Genomic DNA, 23,423 nt, shown 5'->3' on the forward strand with positions numbered 1-23,423 from the left:
TTTTTCAGTGCCCAGGAAGGTCGTTAGTAGATCTATTCCATACGCATAGTGCTGTTCCTGCAGTTGTCTTACAGCAAAAATTAGATGCACCATGCACCTACTTTTCTGAAGCCATGTTGCTCTTCTCTCATTCTTCCTTCTAATTTTGCCCGAATTCGTGCTTCCAGAATTTTCTAAAAAATCTTTGCACAGTGACTCATCAGTGTCAACCCCCAATAGTTCTTGCACTCTTTTGTATTTCCCTTCTTAAAGATCATGACAGTTATTCTCTTCTTCCAGTCTCCTGGTGTCATCTTCTGTCTCCACACTATTTTCATTACTCAATATAGCCAATGTATCTCCACCTCTCCTGCTGCTCTCACCATCTCTACACATAACTCATCCAGACCTGGTGACTTCCCTCCCTTCATCTTGCCCAGTGCCTCTTCCACTTCTCCCCATGTAAGATATTTTCCTATTTGCTGTTCCTCCTCTTTTTTCTCCTGGGCATGATCCTCCTCATCCAGGTCTCCATTTGGGTTCAGGAGTTCTTCAAAATACTCCTTCCACATATTCTTGAGTTCCTCCTTATTCTCTACATCATGTCCACTTGTGTTCACCATTCGAGCATAATCTGAATAAAAATAAATGAGGTGACATAAATGTAGTAGGAAAGTTCTGATAGAATGTAAGTATGTTAAGAGTAAAGGAGATCCCTCACAAAATAGCAAAAGCATTGAGTAATTGAAAGGCACACAAAAAGAATGAAACCTTTATAAAAAGTGATTGCTTTATGATTTTGCATGTCATTTTGCACAGGGGCCATGCTACTCTTCTCTGTATTGTTTCAATTTTAGTATATGTAACATCTAAGTGCTTTGGCTGGCATTGTCTGTTGCTGGTGGGACCACTTGTACTGGCAAAGTGTCAGAAAAACTGTCAAACAAATGTTGGCTGATGAACTAAGGACAGAAGCCAAAAGTCAATATGTCAACAAGTGAGCACAAAGGCCTCAACAATTATGTGGTGCATCCATTATTGTGTCAACCCCATGGCCATGGAGCAGAAAGAATGGTGTGAAACCTGTAGTGTCTTTCTTCATTATGTTATACAAAAATATTACAAAAGACACTATTGCATTTGATCTCTCTGTTTGACATCAAAATATGTAGAGAGCATCTTATTAAAGTGTTCCGTGAGGTCATTTGTCTCTGTGTGGTAAACAGTTGTCACTATGTGTGTGATGTCACAATGTAAAATTACCCTAATACTAGGCTTGACTGGAAAACTTGTCCATAATCAGGTATCATCATAGGAGGTGCTGGCTGTTTCAAACTGATGTCTTTTACAATAAACTTTACAATTTGCTGTAGGTTCAGGAATTCTTACGTCTTTGGTGATAGCTTAGCAGGTGAGTTAGCCAGTGGAGACTATTAGTCATTGATTTCCATTTGTCAACTTCAGGAACCTCCACAAGAAGTCAATTCCAGTCCGGTGGAATAGCACTGCTGCAAGCAAAATTGGTACCAGGTGACCTACATGAAACTGTGAGACAGGCTTCCATTGCTGGCATTCCTCACAGCAGCTACCAAGTGAGATGGCACAGTGGTTATCACACTGGACTCACATTCTGGAGGACAATGGTTCAATCCCATGTCCGGCCATCCTGATTTAGGTTTTCTGTGATTTCCCTAAGTCACTTCAGGCAAATGCCGGGGTGGTTCCTTTGACGGTCCACGGCTGAGTTCCTTCCCCATCCTTCCCTATTCTGATGAGACCGATCACCTCAATGTTTGGTCTCGTACCCAAATCAACCTCAACCTCAACCTCACTGTGGCTCACATAGTGTCTAATGGATTGGTAGATACCTGGAAACTGACCCCTGCGTCTGATTCTATCTAGTCTTCACAAATCCCAAATGTTGGAGATTAGATTAGATTAATACTAGTTCCATGGATCATGAATACGATATTTCGTAATGATGTGGAACGAGTTAAGTTTTCCAATACATGACATAATTAAGTTAATTTAACAACATAATTAAGTTAATAAAAAACTTTTTTATTTTTTGTTTTTTAAAATTTTTTTGAAATTTCTTTGTTTGGTTTTTTTCTTTTTTTTCTTGATTTATATCTAAAAATTCCTCTATGGAGTAGATGGAGTTGTCATTCAGAAATTCTTTTAATTTCTTCTTAAATACTTGTTGGTTATCTTTAAGACTTGTGATACTATTTGGTAAGTGACCAAAGACTTTAGGGGCAGTATAATTCACCCCTTTCTGTGCCAAAGTTAGATTTAATCTCGAATAGTGAAGATCATCCTTCCTACTAGTATTGCAGCTATGGACACTGCTATTACTTTTGAATTGGGTTTGGTTGTTAATAACAAATTTCATGTTGTTGTTGTTGTTGTTGTTGTTGTTGTTGTGGTCTTCAGTCCTGAGACTGGTTTGATGCAGCTCTCCATGCTACTCTAACCCGTGCAAGTTGCTTCATCTCCCAGTACCTACTGCAACCTACATCCTTCTGAATCTGCTTAGTGTATTCATCTCTTGGTCTCCCTCTAGGATTTTTACCCTCCACGCTGCCCTCCAATGCTAAATTTGTTATCCCTTGATGCCTCAAAACATGTCCTACCAACCGATCCCTTCCTCTAGTCAAGTTGTGCCACAAACTTCTCTTCTCCCCAATTCTATTCAATACCACCTCATTAGTTACATGATCTATCCACCTTATCTTCAGCATTCTTCTGTAGCACCACATTTCGAAAGCTTCTATTATCTTCTTGTCCAAAGTGGTTATCGTCCATGTTTCACTTCCATACATGGCTACACTCCATACAAATACTTTCAGAAAAGACTTCCTGATACATAAATCTATACTCGATGTTAACAAATTTCTCTTTTTCAGAAACACTTTCCTTGCCATTGCCAGTCTACATTTTATATCCTCTCTACTTCGACCATCATCAGTTATTTTACTTCCTAAAACTCCTTTACTACTTTAAGTGTCTCATTTCATAATCTAATTCCCTCAGCATCACCTGATTTAATTTGACTACATTCCAATATCCTCGTTTCGCATTTGTTGATGTTCATCTTATATCCTCCTTTCAAGACACTGTCCATTCCGTTCAACTGCTCTTCCAAGTCCTTTGCTGTCTCTGACAGAATTACAATGTCATCGGCGAACCTCAAAGTTTTTACTTCTTCTCCATGAATTTTAATACCTACTCTGAAGTTTTCTTTCGTTTCCTTTACTGCTTGCTCAATATACAGATTGAATAACATTGGGGAGAGACTACAACCCTGTCTCACTCCCTTCCCAACCACTGCTTCCCTTTCATGTCCTTTGACTCTTATAACTGCCATCTGGTTTCTGTACAAATTGTAAATAGCCTTTCGCTCCCTGTAACCCTGCCACCATCAGAATTTGAAAGAGAGTATTCCAGTCAACATTGTCAAAAGCTTTCTCCAAGTCTACAAATCCTAAAAATGTAGGTTTGCCTTTTCTTAATCTTTCATCTAAGATCAGTCTTAAGGTCAGTATTGCCTCACGTGTTCCAACATTTCTACAGAATCCAAACTGATCCTCCTCGAGGTCCGCATCTACCAGTTTTTCCATTTGTCTGTAAAGAATTCGCGTTAGTATTTTGCAGCCGTGGCTTATTAAACTGATAGTTCGGTAATTTTCACATCTGTCAGTACCTGCTTTCTTTGGGATTGGAATTATTATATTCTTATTGAAGTCTGAGGGTATTTCACTTGTCTCATACATCTTGCTCACCAGCTGGTAGATTTTTGTCAGGAGTGGCTCTCCCAAGGCCGTCAGTAGTTCTAATGGAATGTTGTCCACTACCGGGGCCTTGTTTCGACTCAGGTCTTTCAGTGCTCTGTCAAACTCTTCACGCAGTATCTTATCTCCCATTTTGTCTTCATCTACATCCTCTTCCCTTTCCATAATATTGTCCTCAAGTCCATCGCACTTGTATAAACCCTCTATATACTCCTTCCACCTTTCTGCCATCCCTTCTTTGCTTAAAACTGGGTTGCCATCTGTGCTCTTTATATTCATTCAAGTGGTTCTCTTCTCTCCAAAGGTCTCTTTAATTTTCCTGTAGGCAGTATCTATCTTACTCTTAGTGAGATAAGCTTCTACATCCTTACATTTGTCCTCTAGCCATCCCTGCATAGCCATTTTGCACTTCCTGTCGATCTCATTTTTGAGACGTTTGTATTCCTTTCTGCCTGCTTCATGTAGTGCACTTTTTATATTTTCTCCTTTCATCAATTAAATTCAATATGTCTTCTATTACCCAAGGATTTCTACTAGAGCTTGTCTTTTTACCTACTTGATCCTCTTATGCCTTCACAACTTCATCCCTCAAAGCTACCCATTCTTCTTCTACAGTATTTCTTTCCCCCATTCCTGTCAATTGTTCCCTTATGCTATCCCTGCAACTCTCTAGAACCTCTGGTTTAGTCAGTTTATCCAGGTCCCATCTCCTTAAATTCCCACCTTTTTGCAGTTTCATCAGTTTTAATCTACAGTTCATAACCAATAGATTGTGGTCAGAGTCCGCACCTGCACCTGGAAATGTCTTACAATTTAAAACCTGGTTCCTAAATCTCTGTCTTACCATTATATAATCTATTTGATACCTTTTAGTATCTACAGTGTTCTTCCATGTATACAACCTTCTTTTATGATTCTTGAAGCAAGTGTTAGCTATGATTAAGTTATGCTCTGTGCAAAATTCTAAGAGGCAGCTACCTCTTTCATTTCCTTCCCCCAATCCATATTCACCTACTATGTTTCCTTCTCTCCCTTTTCCTACTCTCAAAGTCTAGTCACCCATGACTATTAAATTTTCGTCTCCCTTCACTACCTGAATAATTTCTATTATCTCATCATACATTTCATCGATTTCTTCATCATCTGTAGGGCTGGTTGGCACATAAACTTGTACTACTGTTGTAGGTGTGGGCTTTGTGTCTATTTTGGCCACAATAATGCCTTCACTATGCTGTTTGTAGTAGCTTATCCGCACTCTTATTTTTTTTATTCATTATTAAACCTACTCCTGCATTACCCCTATTTGATTTTGTATTTATAAACCTGTATTCACCTGACCAGAGGTCTTGTTCCTCCTGCCACTGAACTTCACTAATTCCCACTATATCTAACGTTAACCTATCCATTTCCCTTTTTAAATTTTCCAACCTACCTGCCCAATTAAGGGATCTGACATTCCACGCTCCAATCCGTAGAACGCGAGTTTTCTTTCTCCTGATAACGATGTCCTCCTGAGTAGTCCCCGCCCGGAGATCCGAATGGGGGACTATTTTACCTCCGGAATATTTTACCCAAGAGGACGCCGTCACCATTTTATCATACAGTAAAGCTGGATGTCCTCGGGAAAAATTACGGCTGTAGTTTCCCCTTGCTTTCAGCCGTTCGCAGTACCAGCACAGCAAGGCCGTTTTGGTTAATGTTGCAAGGCCAGATCAGTCAATCATCCAGACTGTTGCCCCTGCAACTACTGGAAAGGCTGCTGCCCCTCTTCAGGAACCACATGTTTGTCTGGCCTCTCAACAGATACCCCTCCGTTGTGGTTGCACCTACGGTACGGCCATCTGTATCGCTGAGGCACGCAAGCCTCCCCACCAACGGCAAGGTCCATGGTTCATGGGGGGGACAAATTTCATTAGAGAGTATATATACTGAGAAGCTACTGTGAATATCCCTAGATCCTTAAATAAATGTCTGCAGGATGATCTTGGGTGGACTCCAGCTATTATTCTGATTACACGCTTTTGTGCAATAAATATTTTATTCCTCAGTGATGAATTACCCCAAAATATGATGCCATATGCAAGCAATAAGTAAAAATAGGTGTAGTAAGCTAATTTACTAAGATGTTTATCACCAAAATTTGCAATGACCCTTATTGCATATGTAGCTGAACTCAAAGGTTTCAGCAGATCATCCATGTGTTTCTTCCAATTTAATCTCTCATCAGTGGACAAACCTAAAATTTTTGAATATTCTACCTTAGCTATATGCTTCTGATTAAGGTCTATATTTATTAATGGTGTCATACCATTTACTGTACGGAAGTGAATGTAATGTGTCTTAACAAAATTTAGTGAGAGTCCGTTTACAAGGACCCACTTAGTAATTTTCTGAATGACATTATTGACAATTTCATCAGTTAATTCTTGTTTGTCAGGTGTGATTACTATACTTGTTTCATCAGCAAAGAGAACTAACTTTGCCTCTTCATGAATATAGAATGGCAAGTCATTAATATAGACTAAGAACAACAAAGGACCCAAGACCGAGCCTTGTGGAACCCCATTCTTGATAGTTCCCCAGTTTGAGGAATGTGCTGATCTTTGCATGTTATGAGAACTGCTTATTTCAACTTTCTGCATTCTTCAAGTTAGGTACGAATTAAACCATTTGTGCACTGTCCCATTTATGCCACAATACTTGAGCTTGTCTAACAGAATTTCATGATTTACACAATCAAAAGCCTTTGAGAGATCACAAAAAATCCCAATGGGTGGTGTTCGGTTATTCGGATCATTAAAAATTTGATTGGTGAAAGCATATATGGCACTTTCTGTTGTAAAACCTTTCTGGAAACCAAACTGACATTTTGTTAGTACTTCATTTTTACAGATATGTGAAGCTACTCTTGAATACATTACCTTCTCAAAAATTTTGGATAAAGCCGTTAGAAAAACTTTGGGATAGGGAGGATGACTAATGAACCTTTCTGTCCCATTGGATCATAGTTCCTCTTATACAATATTTTCTTTATTAATTCGAATCCTCCTTTGGTCCCTCTTTCTTCAAGGCTTCTGTGGTTATCCACAATGCTGGATCTTCCCCCTGTCTAGCAGCAACGCTATGTAATGTGTCAGTGACTTAGATTTTATCCACACTGCTGTGTTCTGCCAAAGGATTTCTTCCTGAAAGGCAGTCTGTGTCGTTGTGGTTTTGTCGATTTTTGTATACCACTGTGATGTTGTACTCGTGAAGCCTCAGTGTCCAATTCACCAGCAGGCCTGACAGATCCCTCAGCCTAGTCAGCTAGTGTAGAGAATGGTGGTCTGTCACAGTGGTGAAAGGCTTGCCAAGTAAATATGGCTGGAACTTGTACGTGGCCCAAACAACTGCATAGCACAAATATTTGAGCTCAGATTTTGAGAGTACTCTGGAAGCATAAGCTGTGACCCTACAGTCTTGTGACTGCTTGTGATGCCTGCAAGAAGGATCATCTGAGAACATCATAATGACAACATTCTGTTAAAATGACAAATTTGAAAGGTTGTGTTCTGTTATTGATAGTTATTCTTACAATACATGATCTTGTCATCTGGCCATATTTCCCATTAGCAACTTTCAGCACAGTTGCTTTCATATCACAGAACATAGTCTTCTTTAGCTGCAATGATAAGCATTTGACATTGCAGAAAAGAAACCTATGAATTGACTAGTTCCTGGACTGGTTGGCCATTATGATGATGGCAGTGAGGTTTCTTGCCATTTTGGTAACTATTTTCAATGGCAGATTTTCATCTGTGGCAGCCTCACCTCCATAGATAGCCACTTTACTTAGTTTTTGTGAATTCAGCAGCTCTGCAAGCTGCTAGTACCTCAGCATGGTGACAGGGAGTGGTTGCCACATGATGGGAAGAGAACTCAGTCAGAGTACTATGCTGCATGGTATGAAACTGATTGTGCTGAAGGTTGCAAACTGAAAATTCGTCCAGCCAGCAGGAACATGTATTGAAAGAATAACTGTCAATAACAGTACACAACCCTTTGAATTTGTCAGATGCGCTTCATCCTGAAGGTCGACTGCAGCCATTTGTAGTTGACAGGAATGAATAAGACTGTTGTAACAATCTCTTGTGGCTTAGAAGTTGTTGAATACACATTTCCTTTATCTGCAGCATCGTACAGTGTTTCCAGGACATCCACAGTGGAAACATACCAGCATGTTGTCCTCTGTCTTCCAAATGTCTGTTCAGCTTCAGGGCATTGTACTTGGCTTAAGAGTTGGTCATAACTTTTTTGGCCATATACTAAGTTGTCTTTCGTAAGCTGCAGTGTAAGTCCAAGTTCTACTCTTCCTGGCACTTTTGACTGGTGGTGGAGATTGGTAAAGATCAATACACTTTTTCTTTAACATTGTGTTATCTCCTGGGATGTGATGTCATCATTCATGGGTGCCATCTCTTGCTTCCACAGTTCCACAGTTCTGGCTCCGATAAACTGCAGTATCTGCTCTCTTACTACCTGGCATATGAGAGACGGTCAAGGTCATGATGGTCTCTCAGAATTGCCATAGGGCCCACATTTGTGAGTTGCTCATACTTCTTCTGCTTGACTCTTTTTTCTGTTGCATTTCTTCATTGGTTGTGGTATCATTTACTAGAAGAGCTTGGTGTCATAAGTAAAGTAATCCTAAGCTGTATGGGATGAATGGCTGGAAGACCCTGAATGGCAGTTTCAGACACCTAATTGAAAAGATTTTCCCTCTCTTCCACTCCCACTGGCACTTTTTCTTCACAGAATATTCGAATTGTATGGATAAGTAGAACTGTTACGTTTAGTCGTCTATGAGATAGATAGATAGAGAGAGAGAGAGAGAGAGAGAGAGAGAGAGAGAGTCTAGTGTTGTGTTCATGTTGGAGATGATAAGAAAAGGGAGAGGGTGAAATAAGCTTACTCCTCCCAGAGAGCACCAAGGGGGCTGCCAAGATTAACATCCCCACGTGACAGATGAATCATCAACAACAATGTCACATGCCCTCACTGCAGAGAGGTTTGTAATTTAATCCAGGATACCTGTTCACAGACTGGTGATGAGAAACTTTATGCTACCACCTCTTCTACCCAAATACCGGCAGTGAAAATTTCATTCACCATCGGGATTTGAACCAGGTCACCTTCAAGTTGAGCATCACTGCACAGGCATGCATTAGCCACCGTGGCTATGGAAGTGGGTAGCTTGGTACATATATTTAGTGACTCCTTTCATCGAGTGACACATTTGGATTTACAATATGGCATATGGCCAAAACATTCTGTATGTAGGTCCATGTCATTTTCCTATGGTGTTTGACCCGTTCTTCGGTTGTTCTTCCACTAAGCAGACCTGCTGCTGATTGTCACCAAATGTTTTCTTCAATTCACCCTGCAATTTCTCTTTGTTGTTCTTGAACCACTGTTGAGCTGTGCCCCACAAATAAAACTACACATTTATCAAACACATTGTGTCGTCTCACCTCTTGATTTTGGTAAGGTGACTTTGGTTGAATCCTTTCAACCATTTCATCAAGTCCTGATCAGCATCTCCAGAGAACATGGATGGAAGCCTGATGTGCAGCTCGCTAGTGCTGCTTGTGTTCTGGTTCCTGTCTGTGTAGATAACTGCTGTTACATTGACTAATTTGAGCCCCGGTGATGTAGATGTTTTGAACTATCCAGCATCTCCATTAAACAATGACATATTGTAACCACAATCAAATCCAATTTCGAAGTACAACACTTAGCACTGAAAGCACATTTATTATGAACAACAATGTACAGACAGAAAGAAATGAACTGAACTCCTGGAAAGTAACTGTTACTATTCATACAAGCATTGAAAAATCCAGAATGAACAAACACCACAAACATAGGAAATTTTGAGAATCTTCCGTAAATTATAAATACTAAATTAGAAATAATTTCTGGTAGTTGGGTTTGAACTGATGAACTGCAGCATGCCACCGAGCAATGTTGACTGCTGTGCCACAGTGCTTGTTGCACAGCCTACTGTAGTATTGACATGATCATAAAAAATTGGCTTAAAACGTTAAATGTCATAATTAACAATGTACATTATACATGTTTACTATTTTCTGTAAGGTCATAATTGGAAATGCTGAAAATTAAATCGAGAGAGCAGCTCAAACATAAATCGAGCCAAGTTACTGCTACATATGGTATTACAGTTCCCAGAAGTAAAACTGAAGTGGTGGCATTTTGGGAATTGGAATCAATGTGAACAAACATCGTAATAAATGGATAAAAATCAAACTAATAAGTGAATTTAAATATCTGTGGTTTAATCTTAAGATACAAAAATCAGACAATATGTAAATGAAGCTTCAAAGATCTTGGCATTTCTGTTGCACATTTTGATGAACTTTAGACTATAGCATTCAAAAGGAAATGTTACTTAAACTATATCTTTGTTACTGTTTCACAGATGCAACAGATGGATTCTTAATTTCTAACCAAATAGGACAAACTGAACTCTCTTAAATAAAGTTAGTGTACTATTTGGGAGGATACTTTATTGTAGAGTGTAAGAACAATATTTTTGTCATAAGAAGTAACTTACAAATGTTGTAAAAATACAGAAGAAATTGGAGGGGATACATTCACTGTATGAACGACAATAGCACCACTGAAATTGCTTTGCAATACAATCCAAAAGGAAAACAAAATATTAGCTAGCCTTCAAAATGATGCCATGAACAGTTCTATGACAGAACAGGCCAATAAGTCTAATCTTATATGTCTGTGATGATAACAGTGAAATTTGTGAGGTCACTGTTGCTGCATCTCAATATGGTCAGTGATATATGATGGATACAGTAACAGCAGCAACCACTGTAAGTTGTGACAGTGAGTGATTCAACATCTCTGGGCTCAAAACTAAGTTTCAGTTTTGAGTGTACACTATTGCAGCAGTGAAGTGGTGCTGTGAAATAATCAGCAGCAGATTGAATACTTGTATTTACAGTCATGTGTTGGGTGAAATGATTCTGCCTCATGTCATTAATTGTAACAAATTGTGATCCACAAGTAGGAAGTTTTGCCCAAGACTGAAGTACTCTGAAAGTTAAAAGTTTCATTGAAGCATAGCATAGCATAATTTTGTTGAAAGAATTTCCAATTCAGTTTCGATGGAAGATACAACAAAATAATATTTTAACTTCACCCAACTGTGCTCAACAGAGGATACAATCTAAAAAATCTGAACTTCACCAAATCGTGCTCATAATTTGAATTAGTTTTTATTAGCTGCTAGGTATGTGGATTTTGGCAAAATAGGATTCAGATGGTCTTTTCTGTTGTACCATAACACATTACTCCTGTGCCTCTTTTCCTTCACACACCATCATCTTAAGGACCTACTTAGTAAAAACATCACAAACAGCTTCATGCTATTCTGTTCTGACTTGTTTTTATCATAGATGTGAAACTGTATTCATCCTCAAAAGCCACACGTAGTGTCATCAACCATCAAATATAAATATCCATAGGAAACAACTGAAGAACTCATAGAATTCAAATGATAAAGTAAATGAGTATATCTGAAAAAGTGAGTTGGGATTGGCCTGGATATGAGGAATATATTTATCATTGGTGAGTAGCAGATTTAACAAAACTACAGCCCACTTTCGTGGTGCAATGTTGGCTTTAAATTTTTTCTGTGCTTGATTATTGTTGTCCTAGAATTAAAATTAGTCTGAATTTCTGTTTTTATTTTTGTAACTGGAATAAAAAATGATAAATGATCAGCTTTTGTGAAAGAGTTGTGAAAAAAATGAGAGTAGATTGAGTATTTCATGGTAGGCTTGTTATCTTGCATGAAGACACATCGACAAAAGTAGGAGTAACTTCAGGTATACCCCAGGAACCTTTGTTGTTCAAACAGCTGAAACAGTTAAAGATGAACAAAGCTCCAGTGCCTCATGTGTTCCCTATCAGATTCTATAATGAATTTGTGGCTGAGTTAGCCACTCTTTTATCTATAATGTACCGCAGATACCTTGAACAAAAAACATGCCCAGTAGTTGGTAGAAAGTGCAGGTCACTCCCACCTGCAAGATGGTTAACATAAACCCATAAAAGGCTATTATCAAATATCCTTGACATAGATTTATTGTAAAGTCTTAGAACATATTCTGAGCCGAAACATAACAAAGTATCAGAATAACCTTCTGCATGCCAACCAACATGGATTCCGAGAACACTGATCATGTGAAACCAACTCACACTTCTCTCACATGTCATACTGAAAGCCTTGATTCAAGGCAGTCAGGTAGATGCAGTATTTCTTGATTTCTGAAAAGCATTTGACTCATTACCACATCTACGATAATTATCAAAAGTACAATCATAAGGAGTATCAAGCACAATTTGTGATTAGGTTGGGGATTTTTAGTAGGAACGGTGCAACCAGTCATCTTGGATGGAGAGTCATCGGCAGATGTAGAAGTAACTTCAGGTGTGCCACTGGGAAGTGTCTTAGGACTCTTGCTGTTCACTTTATGTATTAATGACCTCCAGACAATATTAATAGTGACCTCAGAGTTTTTGCAGATGATGCAATTATCTGTAATGAAGTACTATCTGAAAGAGGCTACATAAATATTCTGTCGGATCATGATAAGATTTCAAGGTGGTCCAAAATTTGCTATCTTGCTTTAGATGCTCATAAATATAAAATTTATCACTTCACAAAATGAAAAAAAGACATAGTATCATATAATATCTGTGAGTCACATTAGTAATTGGCCAACTCATTCAAATATGAAATGAAATGATCACATAGGCTCAGTTGTAGTTAAAGCAGGCTGCAGACTTTGGTTTATTGGCAGGATCCGGGGAAAATGCAGTCAGTCTTCAAAGAAGACATCTTGTAAACCACTTGTGTGTCTCATCTTAGAATATTGCTCAAGAGTGTGGAGCTTATATCAGGTATATATAATGGGGAACATTGAACATCCACAAAGAAGGGCAGCCCTAATGGCCACAGGTTTGTTTGTCTCAGGGAGAGTGTCACTGAAATGTTGAAAAGCCTGAATTGGCAGACATGAAGATATGGTGTCAGTTATCTCACAAAAACCTACACAAGAAGTTTCAAGTATTAAGTGTAGAATCCATCCATACATATTATAAAAATGGATGTACTCATATGTACATGTGTATGTTCCTCAGGAGATGTGATGTCATAAAGACTGAGATGTGTGAAAACTGCTGCATTGTGCATGATGTTTAAATTTATTACTTATTTGCCAGTAACTCTATTCACAACATATTTGCAGACAGTATCCACATATGATGCTAAATGTATCTACACAAATATGTCATTCTATGACATATAGTTCAAGAGATGTGATGTCATTAACACTGAGATGCTTGGAAAAAATGCCACATCATGCATGACATTTTAATTTATTATGTCTTTAACACTATACCACTCACAACAAATTTTGCAGTCATTACCCAATATGCAACTGAATGTACTTGCAAAATTATATCTTTGTACAATACATTGTTCAGAAGATATGATGTCATAAAATTTGAGCTGTGTGAAAATGAAACTGCCGGGTGAAATTCACTACAAGTAATATTTGTACAAGTATTTGTGAAATATGATAAATATATGCCACATATGCATACTCTGGCAAAGCTGTGGGCAAAAAGCTCCTGCTAAATCACTGAATCAGTTTCAACTGAACTTGATAGACATATTACTTGCTATACTTAGAAATACTGTGGAGGTGAGAACCACCAGCCTGGGTTGGGGATGATAATTTGGAGAGAAAAGGTGAGGGGGAAGGATGAGATGGATCCAGATAGGACGAGGAGAAGATGCACGGAGAAAGGGGGAGCAGGAAATAGACAGAGAGGGGGGATAAGGAAATGGAAAGGGGGGGGGGGGCGGATTGGAATACATACCTGGGCAGCACTGGGTATTCCTGTAGTACAGATTATAGAAATGTACGGGGGTGAGTCAGATCAAAACTTTAAATATTTTTTTAAAATATTATTTATTATGCAGAAGTGGTACAAAGCTGCATCACCTTTCAACATAATCTCCCCTACACTCAATGCAAGTCGTCCAGCACTTACTAAGTTCATAAATTCCTTTAGAAGAAAATTCTTTTGGTAGTCTGTGCAACCACTGATTCACCACGTGGTGTACCTCTTCATCAGAATAGAACTTCTTTCCTCCCATTGCGTCTTTGAGTGGTCCAAACATATGGAAATCACTTGGGGGCTAGGTCTGGTGAGTATGGTGAATGAGGAAGACACTCAAAATGCAGGTCTGTGATTGTTGCAACTCTTGTACGTGCAGTGTGGGGCCTTGCATTGTCATGTTGCAAAAGGACACCTGCTGACAGCAATCCATGTCACTTTGATTTGATTGCAGGCCGCAGATGATAGCAGATCTGTGTATGATGCACTGGTGACAGTGGTTCCTCTAGGCATGTAATGCTCCAAAATGACGTCTTTTTCATGCCAAAAGAGAGTCAGCATAACCTTCGCTGCTGATGGTTCTATTCGAAACTTCTTGTTTTTGGTGATGAGGAATGGCGCCATTCCTTGCTCTTTCTCTTCATTTCCGGTTGGTGGAAGTGAACCCAGATTTCGTCCTCAGTAACGATTCTTGCAAGGAAGCCATCACCTTCTCGTTCAAAGCACCGAAGAAGTTCTTCACAAGCATCAACATGTCGTTCTCTCATTTCAGGAGTCAGCTGCCGTGGCACCCATCTTGCAGACACTTTGTGAAACTGGAGCACATCATGCACAATGTGGTGTGCTGACCAATGACTAATCTGTGAACATGCTGCAATGTCATTCAGTGTCACTCAGCAGTTTTCCTTCACTATGGCTTCAACTGCTGCAGTGTTCTGTGGAGTCGCAACTCGTTGTGCTTGACCTGGACAAGGATCATCTCCAATGAAGTCACAGCATTTGTAAACGTCCTACTCCATTTGTAGACTTGCTGCTGTAACAAACATGCATCACCATTCTGAATCTACATTCATCGATGAATTTCAATAGGTTTCACACCTTCACTACGCAAAAACCGAATAACAGAACGCTGTTCTTCCCTGGTACAAGTTGCAAGTGGGGTGGCCATCTTTATACTGATACTGCGACGGTATGTGTGCATCTGCAATACGCTGCCACCTACAGGCCATTCTGCATGCTGTTTGTAGCACGCTTAGCAACTTACAGGATAACGGCACGAAATTTCGATTTGTTATTACAAATTTCAGAATTTCATTTGACTCACCATTGTATGGATGTGTGTATGTTACACATCTACTCCTAAAGCTCTGAACTTATTTCAACCAAACTTGGCAAATATAGCCATATAATCGGTCAACAATCACTACAGGGGTAAAAACCACACACCTATCATAGTTTGGGAGATACTTCACCATAAACAATGATATGCATGAAAAACTGCTGCATCACACAAGATGTTTCAATTTAGTACTTCTTGCTACTAACTCTGTTCACAATGTATTTCACAGATAGTATCCACATTGCTGCTGAATTACCTACACAAATATATGATTCTACGGCACATTGCTTAAGAGATATGACATCATAAACACTGAGGTGTATGAAAGAAATGTCACATCATGCATGAAGTTTTAATACATTTATTCTTTCTTATTAAGACACTGCTGCAGTTGAATCTATTTAAGGAAATCCCTGATACCTGGAAGTTACTTGACAGCTTTCAACTACGAAGCTGAAGCAGTTGTGGGCAAAAACAATAACTATCTGTAGAGCTATGAAAAGGCATTGCCATAGAGACGTTTACAAAATAACATTGCAGACGTGTGAAGCAGCTGCGCCCCTTTCACTTCAGTCTACTTCAAGAGACTGCAGTTTCCAGTGTGACTTGTGTTTGCTGTTACACTGAATAAGTCACAGGGTCAGTTTATTAAATACTGCAGAGTGAATTTGACATCTCCATGTTTTTGTCATGGATGCTTTATGCCATTTGCTCAAGGATGGGCCAACCCAAGAATTTATTCATCATAGCTTCTGTACATGCAACTAGAAATATTGTTTATAATGAAGTTCTGAATTAAATAAACATTACATTGAATTTAGATTTCGCATACTGTGCTTCTTAATTTGGGTACTGTACTTTGACATTTGTATGTTATGCATACTGCTTTCTACAATTGTTTCATAATTTCAAAAGTGCTTTCACAAATACGTGGAAATGAAATTTATTCAGTATTACCCTACAAACACAGTTCATTTTTTGTTTTCATTTCTAATAGAAAATAAATGAAAACTTGGGCAATGCTAGGTTTGTCAGCTAGTTTAGAGATATTTTTCTTCATTCTATATATCACTTTCATGGGAACCATGATGAAAAGATTAATCTAATTGTGACTCACACAAGACATTCCAGTCAATTCATTCTTCCCATTTCAAATAACTCACGGGTTTGCTGCCAGGTGACATCGTCGACCACCACTGATATTTCGACAGGAGCACACCCTGCCATTCTCAAGGCACAGCTGCAAGGAGGAAGCAATGTGCAAGAGAATTCAATACCTCAGTTCACAGAGGAGAAACAAGGAAGATACCACACACAGAACAAGTAACCGCAGAGTCAACACACAACCACAGATAACCAACATCAGAAATATCAGTAGTGACTATTAATCAACAGGTGAGGTAGCACTAATTCTGTCACTCGGTTTTTTGATGAGAGACAGAGCCGGATTCCAAGCAGCATTTAAACAAAATCCACCATCTCTGTTTATGAGGTTGCTTGATAGTTTTATTTCAACAGCTTCCTTAATAACACTATCCCAATAGCTGGACGTGCAAGCCAGAATCTCCATGTTGTTGTATTCCATAGGATGACCGGTGTCAAGGCAATGTTCTGCAATAGCAGATTTGCTCGGCTGTTGTAAGTGTATGGGACACTTATGTTCAGTGCACCAGTCTTCCACAGTCCTGATTGTCTGGCCAATATATGACATGCCACAACTGCAAGGAATACAATAGACACCAGCCTTACGCAAACAAAGATAATCTTTTACGGACGCCAACAGGACCTTAATCATGGAAGGTGTACGAAAAACACATTTCACATCATATTTCCACAAAATACTGCCAGTCCTGTTGGAAACGCTTCCTGCAAAAAGGCCGTACACTTAGGTGCCAACTCGTTGCTATCGTCACTCACTCATTGCACAGAAGGCTGATAGCGCAATGAGCATTTGATCTGCCTCTCACTATAACCATTCTGATGAAAGGTGACTTCGAGATGTGATAGCTCAGCTGCCAAACTTTCAGGGTCTGAGGTAACATGAGCCCTGTGAAAACCACTCCTTCACACTGAGCTGGATTGTGACAACTATCAGCTCGCAGATACAAGTCAGTGTGGTAGGCTTCCTATAAACAGAATGTCCCAATGTACCATCAGTCTTCATTCTGACCAAAACATCAAGGAAGGGAAGGCAATCCATTCTTTTCCATCTCCACAGTGAACTGAATATTTGAGTGGATTCAATTCAGGTGTTCCAAAAACCGGTTTAAATTCTCACTACCATGAGGCCAAACAACAAAATTATCGTCTACATATCTGAAAAAACATGCAAGTTTCAAGGTTGCTGACTCCAATGTACGTTCCTCAAAGTTCTCCATAAACGAATTGGCCACAGTAGGTGACAACGGGCCTCCCATTGCAATTCCATCAGTCTATTCTTAGTACTGACCATTGAATAAAAAGTAAGTGGAAGTCAGCACTTGCTGCAACAAATTTGTTAACTCGACACCAACCCTCAATTAGCCGCAAAGAATCAGAGAGAGGAACATGAGTGAAAAGAGAAACCACATCAAAACTGACTAGAGGATCCACCATACACAGGGATGAGGGTACTCGCACATTGATAGACTGGAGTGGAGAGCTGCATCAAGCCAGTTTTCCAACTACAGACCACAACATCAGTGATAAAGTGCAGCCATTGTTTTAGTGTCTAACTAACAGTATACAGTCCTCTTCACTGAGAGTCAATGTGTCTTCATTCCTTCCCTGCATATGAAATGCTGATCTGTTTGTCACAAATCCCAATTTTGAAAAATTAAGCTCTTAATTTATAAGTATTTTAAGTTTTTATAGCTGCATTTTGAAAAACAGCACTTATGTTTAATTTATTTTATATATTGGTTCCATGTTTATTAGAATGTCTCAGAGATTTGTAAATTGTTTCAGTCTGATGTTTGAACTGACATCTCTTGAGAGCTACTTACGTGCACACTTAGAAGACATACTGCATACAGCAACAGTGGATGAATGGATTGGAACAAATGTTGAGCCTTTAAAGGTTAGGCTCAGGCAACTGAAAAAAGACGCAGAAGCACAAATGCCAATGAGAATACCAATGCAGAGTTTTCCAGATGTAATTTGAAATTGTGATGTCAAGACTATATGTTTAAATAGAAAAACCATTGGGGTGTTTCATGAAATGTAGCATTCTCTGTGGCATTGACTTATTAAGTACTTTGTGCTATAAAAAAAGCCAGGCAGATAATTTTGCCATGTTATAGAATGTTTATAGCTCCCATTTGACTCTTTTTGAGTTAAAAGACTGAATGATGTGATATGTGAAGTAAACAAGTTGTTCACACACTGCCTCATTTTTCCATTAATGAAGCTGTAAAATATTTTGTATATATATGATTTTAACTCTTGTTAGTAATTTTAATGTGCTCTAGTCACCTATCACTGTAAATATTTCTCCAATAAAAAATGTAAGAGCTATTTGCAGAGTTCATAGTTTGTTCAGTTTGAAATAGTACCACTTTTAGACAGAGGTGTGTTAGTTGTTATTTAACCTATTCTATTGTATGTTAACTTGCGACACAGTCCCTGATTCATATGCTTGAATTGTTACCATTGTTCTAATGAACTGTAAAGCCTGGATGTTATTTTCATGTGCATGCTCACACATATTTAGCAGAATCAATGGCTGATTCTCCTCGCCCATTTCATACATACAAATGTTAAGCAGCAAAACATTCCGAAAAGAGCTTACATAATTTGCAGACTGCATACATGATATTTCTTCACTTAAATTATGGTAACATTGTGGTACCAAAAAAGCATTCAGGGGCAGAAACAAATATGGCATTACTAAGACTTTTCATTTGCAGACCCTGCAAAGTGAAATAATATCTTAGAGAAACAAAAAAAGTTATTGGTCATTATTATACTGTGTAAATAAAAGGGAAAAAAAATATATTAACAGTATTTGCTACAGTAGAGTCTACTTAGCAACCACTAGACAGTAACAGGTAGAAGGACAGAAAAGACTAAGATGATGATTTTTTTTCAAAACCAAAAAAATCTTCATTTTCTCTCTAGCACCTGTACAGCTTATTATTTCTTTCTCTGTATCTTGGTTAATCCTTCTTAATGGAGGAACTGACAAAATATTCTTAAAACTATGGGTTTAAATTGTATTTTAGGATGTGTAAGGTTATTATCACTTTATTCTCATTTAGCAGTTTAAAAGTTACAGTTCTGTTATCCCACAAATTTTGTTGATATTTGATCAGTCATACATTTTAAGCAAGTTTGAAGCATTTAAAGGAACCATACTTTTATGTCTGTCCTATGTACAAGTGTGTATGAAAACTTCTAAATACAGTAGCATCTCTGTTTGATCTCTCCGGTTTTATGGGTGTGGTTGATTAACAGAAAGCTTTCAGGTGTTCTGCTGAATTATTATTTCTGTTTTATGTACAATATTTCGATGACCAAACCAGGCATCTTCTTTGGGTGCCGCGAGTTTTATTGTTATGTGAACTCACTGCCTGGGCTCAAACCAGACTGTGAACTTTTGTTGATCTCATGCTGCCATTTATAGCTGTGGTTGATTCATGACATCCACTTTGCCCTTTGATCCCTTTTGATTAGATTAGATTAATACTTGTTCCATAGATCATGAATACGACACTTCGTAATGATGTGGAATGTGTCAGGTTAATGAAAGATGTCTGTACACCATATTACATTACACAAAATATTGCATGACACTAATGTTTAAGTTAGTTTTTTTTCCCTCCCTTAATTTATATCTAAAAATTCAGCCAATGAGTAGAAGGAGTTGTCCTCTAGAAATTCTTTTAATTTATTTTTAAATGTTGGTTGACTATCTGTCAGGCTTTTGATGCTGTTTGGTAGGTGACCAAAGACTTTTGTGGCAGCATAATTTACCCCTTTCTGTGCCAAAGTCAGATTTAACCCTGCATAGTAAAGATTATCCTTTCTCGTGGTGTTATAGCTATGCACACTGCTATTGCTTTTGAACTGGGTTGGATATTTAACAACAAATTTCATAAGTGAATATATATGCTGTGAGGTTACTGTGGGGATCCCTAGATCCTTAAATAGATGTCTGCAGGATGACCGTGAGTGGGCTCCAGCAATTATTCTGATTACACGTTTTTGAGCAATGAATACTTTTCATCTCAATGATGAATTACCCCAGAATATGATGCCATACGAAAGCAGTGAATGAAAGTAGGCATAGTAAGCTAATTTACTGAGATTCTTGTCACCAAAATTTGCAATAACCCTAATAGCATACGTAGCTGAACTCAGACGTTTCAGCAGACCATCAATGTGTTGCTTCCAGTTTAACCTCTCATCAATGGACACACCTAAAAATTTTGAAAATTCTACCTTAGCTACAGACTTCTGTTCAAAGTCTATATTTATTACTGGAGTTGTGTCATTTACTGTACGGAACTGTATATACTGTGTTTTATCAAAATTTAAAGAGAGTTTTCAGACCTAGCACTCATATTCTATGAAAGGAAAATTGTCTAAGCATGTCCTTACTCTGGTAAGATTTTAATAACTTGAGTGTCTGACCCAGTATATTTCACTCCTATCATCTAAGATAAAAGTATTTTTTATGATGTTAAAGATGATCTAAGTCTTCCAAAGTCAGATGTATCTCATGTTCAATGTGAAAGTGCCACATCTTAAATGACACAGACACAGACTATAAGAAAAGTTGAGGAGAGATGCAAGAAACACCAACAACATACCCAACTAAAACAACCAAGAAATCAGCTGTTGTGGAGCACTGTCTCAAATATAATCATGAAATTAAATATGATGAGACCAGTATTGTGGTGCAAACATCAAGTTTGTGGGACAGCATAATTAATGAGTATCTGCTGTTGAGAAGTCAGGAAACTTAATAAACAGGGACGGTGGTTTCAATTTAAATAAATGCTTGGGGCTTGGCACTCAATTTATTAAAAATCTTATTATCATAGCCAAGATAGACATGAAGCCTACACCACCGTGCTAGTAGAAGTTTAAATGTCAGAGATAAAAGAAATTATTCAGATAGCTATTGGAGGCAAAAAATTCAGTGTGATGGGGGGCTGGAATTCAGTAGTAGGAAAAGGAAGAGAAGAAAAACGTATATGAGAACATGGACAGGATGAAAGGAAAGAAGAGGAAGTTGTCTGGAAGAATTTCGTAGAGCATAATTTAATCAACCCTAGCACTTTGTTTAAGAATCATGTAAGTAGGATGTATGTGTGAAAAAGACCTGGGAGCACTAGAAGGTTTTCTGGTTGATTGTATAATGGTAATACAATGATTTCAAAACCAAATTTTAAACTATGAGACATTTTCAGGGGCAGATATGGACTCAGTTTAATGGTAATGAACTGCAAATTAAAACCGAAGAAATTGAAACGACAAGAAATTAACATGAAAGAATATGGGTAAAATGAAGAAGACAGTCGAGAGTTTCAGAAATAGCATTAGGCAACATTAGATTGAAACAGGGGAAAGGAACACTACAGAACATGAGGAAAGCAGTAGTCAAGAAGGCAGTGAGACAAAGTTTTAGACTGTCCTCAATGTTATTCAGTCAGTACATCGAGCAAGTAGTAAAGTATGCCAAGAAGAAAATAGGAAAGAGAACTAAACCTAATGGAGAGAAAGACAGAGAAAAAAGAACTTTGAGGTCTTTCAGAGACAGCAAAGTATGTGGAAGAATAGTGGCATGGCAAGGACAGTATCTTGAAAAGAGGTTGTAATGTCAGTCCTCCATAACCAAAAATAATTAGTGCATTCATTTATAATTTTTTTCTGTCTGTGACGCCAGACCCATCAATTCTCCAAGAGTCTCAATATTATGATTCTACATATAAACTCCCATGTAAACTCACTCCAAAACCTCCTTAGAATGATTTTGCAGCTGCTCTGTCTGCTGTAAAACACATTTCTCTGGATGGTCTACTTTTGCTTCTCCCACCCTACACGGCTAGAGTTGAGCCCAACCACTAATGTTCAGGTCTGTCTCACCACAAAAATTGGGACTTACTTTTAGTTATTAATTAAAGTATTCATGCACTAAGCTCCAAGAATATTTCCACCACCCTCACTTCTACGCGACCTGGAGGTCTCGTGTCTCTGTCTACCATGCCGACGCAACTTGCATTACAATGGTTGAACCAGATGCTATGCACCTCCATGAATCTTAGTGTGCTACTCAATTAATATTCAAATAACTCATGATCCAGCTGACATATTTTGAAGTGGTCTACACCAGTCAATTTCAGGTTAAACAAGACTATGTTTAGGATATGTTCCACCATAAATTATTCTCTTGTGTCACTTACTGGGTTACATACTTGCTCTTTCTGAATTGAGTGTGGTCTATGAAATAACAGGGCACTGCCACATCTCACACTTCCAGGTGGTTTGAAAATCAATACATATGTAATAAATGTATGTACCACCTTAAATGTTTATCTCCACCAGCAAATCTTATCCTTAAGTCAGCCTTTCATAATCTAATGATGTTTCATTTTGCCTTACCTTTGAATTTGTAATTATACAAGATCTCTTGGACCATCTCAGATCTCTATTATCCTATAACTGTAACCACCTGCCTGAATAGCCATGTGTGTCAGGATGCCACTAATTGGATTTGGATAGATGCGTCAGCACCGGATTAAATCTGACTGTTGGATTAAAGATGAGAGCCAGTCTGCCGGCCAGCCTGGATGTGATGTTTAGGCAGTTTCCCACCTCTGACAGGGTGAATACTGGGCTGGTACCCTTGTGGTGACTCAGTTACATGATTCACAAATATTTCATAAATGTTCTCACACTTTAACATGGCTATCACTAGAAGCAAACAGATGGAATGCAAAAATTTCTATTCCAGTAGGGGGGGGGGGGGGGGGTGAAGGGGGGGGGGCACTGGAATGCCACCTTATATCACTCATATGACAAACCAAGATTTAACGGGCCAACCTGTATATAAGAGTAAGTCAACAAGTTTAAGCAGTTTTGCTCTAGTTATATTTAGCTTGGCTCTATGGCTTAGTGTGCTCACCAGCCACAAGACTGCACTGTTGTTTTTGTCTGAGGTAGGCTGCAACATTATCACATCAATCCATTTAGCACTATTGTGATGTAAAGTTGGCTGTGACACTCTTTATTTGCACCATAGAACAACAGAGTTCTGTAATCCAATTTTTGTGACCAGAAGGTGAACCTGGCCTGGCAATTAATAGAAGACTTTCAGCAAAATGCAGGGACAATGTTTT

The 23,423-nt window shown here is 38.5% G+C and overlaps 1 protein-coding gene and 1 non-coding gene across 2 annotated transcripts in view; one reads left to right on the forward strand and one right to left on the reverse strand.

The window, feature by feature from the left end:
- LOC126335530 (hexosaminidase D-like) overlaps positions 1-18,646 on the forward strand; it is a 220,891-nt gene extending 202,245 nt beyond the window's left edge. Inside the window, exon 11 of the mRNA XM_049998898.1 lies at positions 18,046-18,646. Within this exon, the coding sequence (XP_049854855.1) occupies positions 18,046-18,241 (196 nt within the window). The 3' untranslated portion in view covers positions 18,242-18,646. The remainder of the gene's footprint in view (positions 1-18,045) is intronic.
- Positions 755-856, reverse strand: LOC126337508 (U6 spliceosomal RNA). The gene has a single exon (XR_007565085.1). It is a non-coding gene; the product is annotated as a U6 spliceosomal RNA (small nuclear RNA).
- Positions 18,647-23,423: the final 4,777 nt, after the last annotated feature.

The sequence above is a fragment of the Schistocerca gregaria genome, chromosome 2 (assembly GCF_023897955.1).
Source record: "Schistocerca gregaria isolate iqSchGreg1 chromosome 2, iqSchGreg1.2, whole genome shotgun sequence".
Taxonomy (NCBI): Eukaryota; Metazoa; Arthropoda; class Insecta; order Orthoptera; family Acrididae; genus Schistocerca; species Schistocerca gregaria.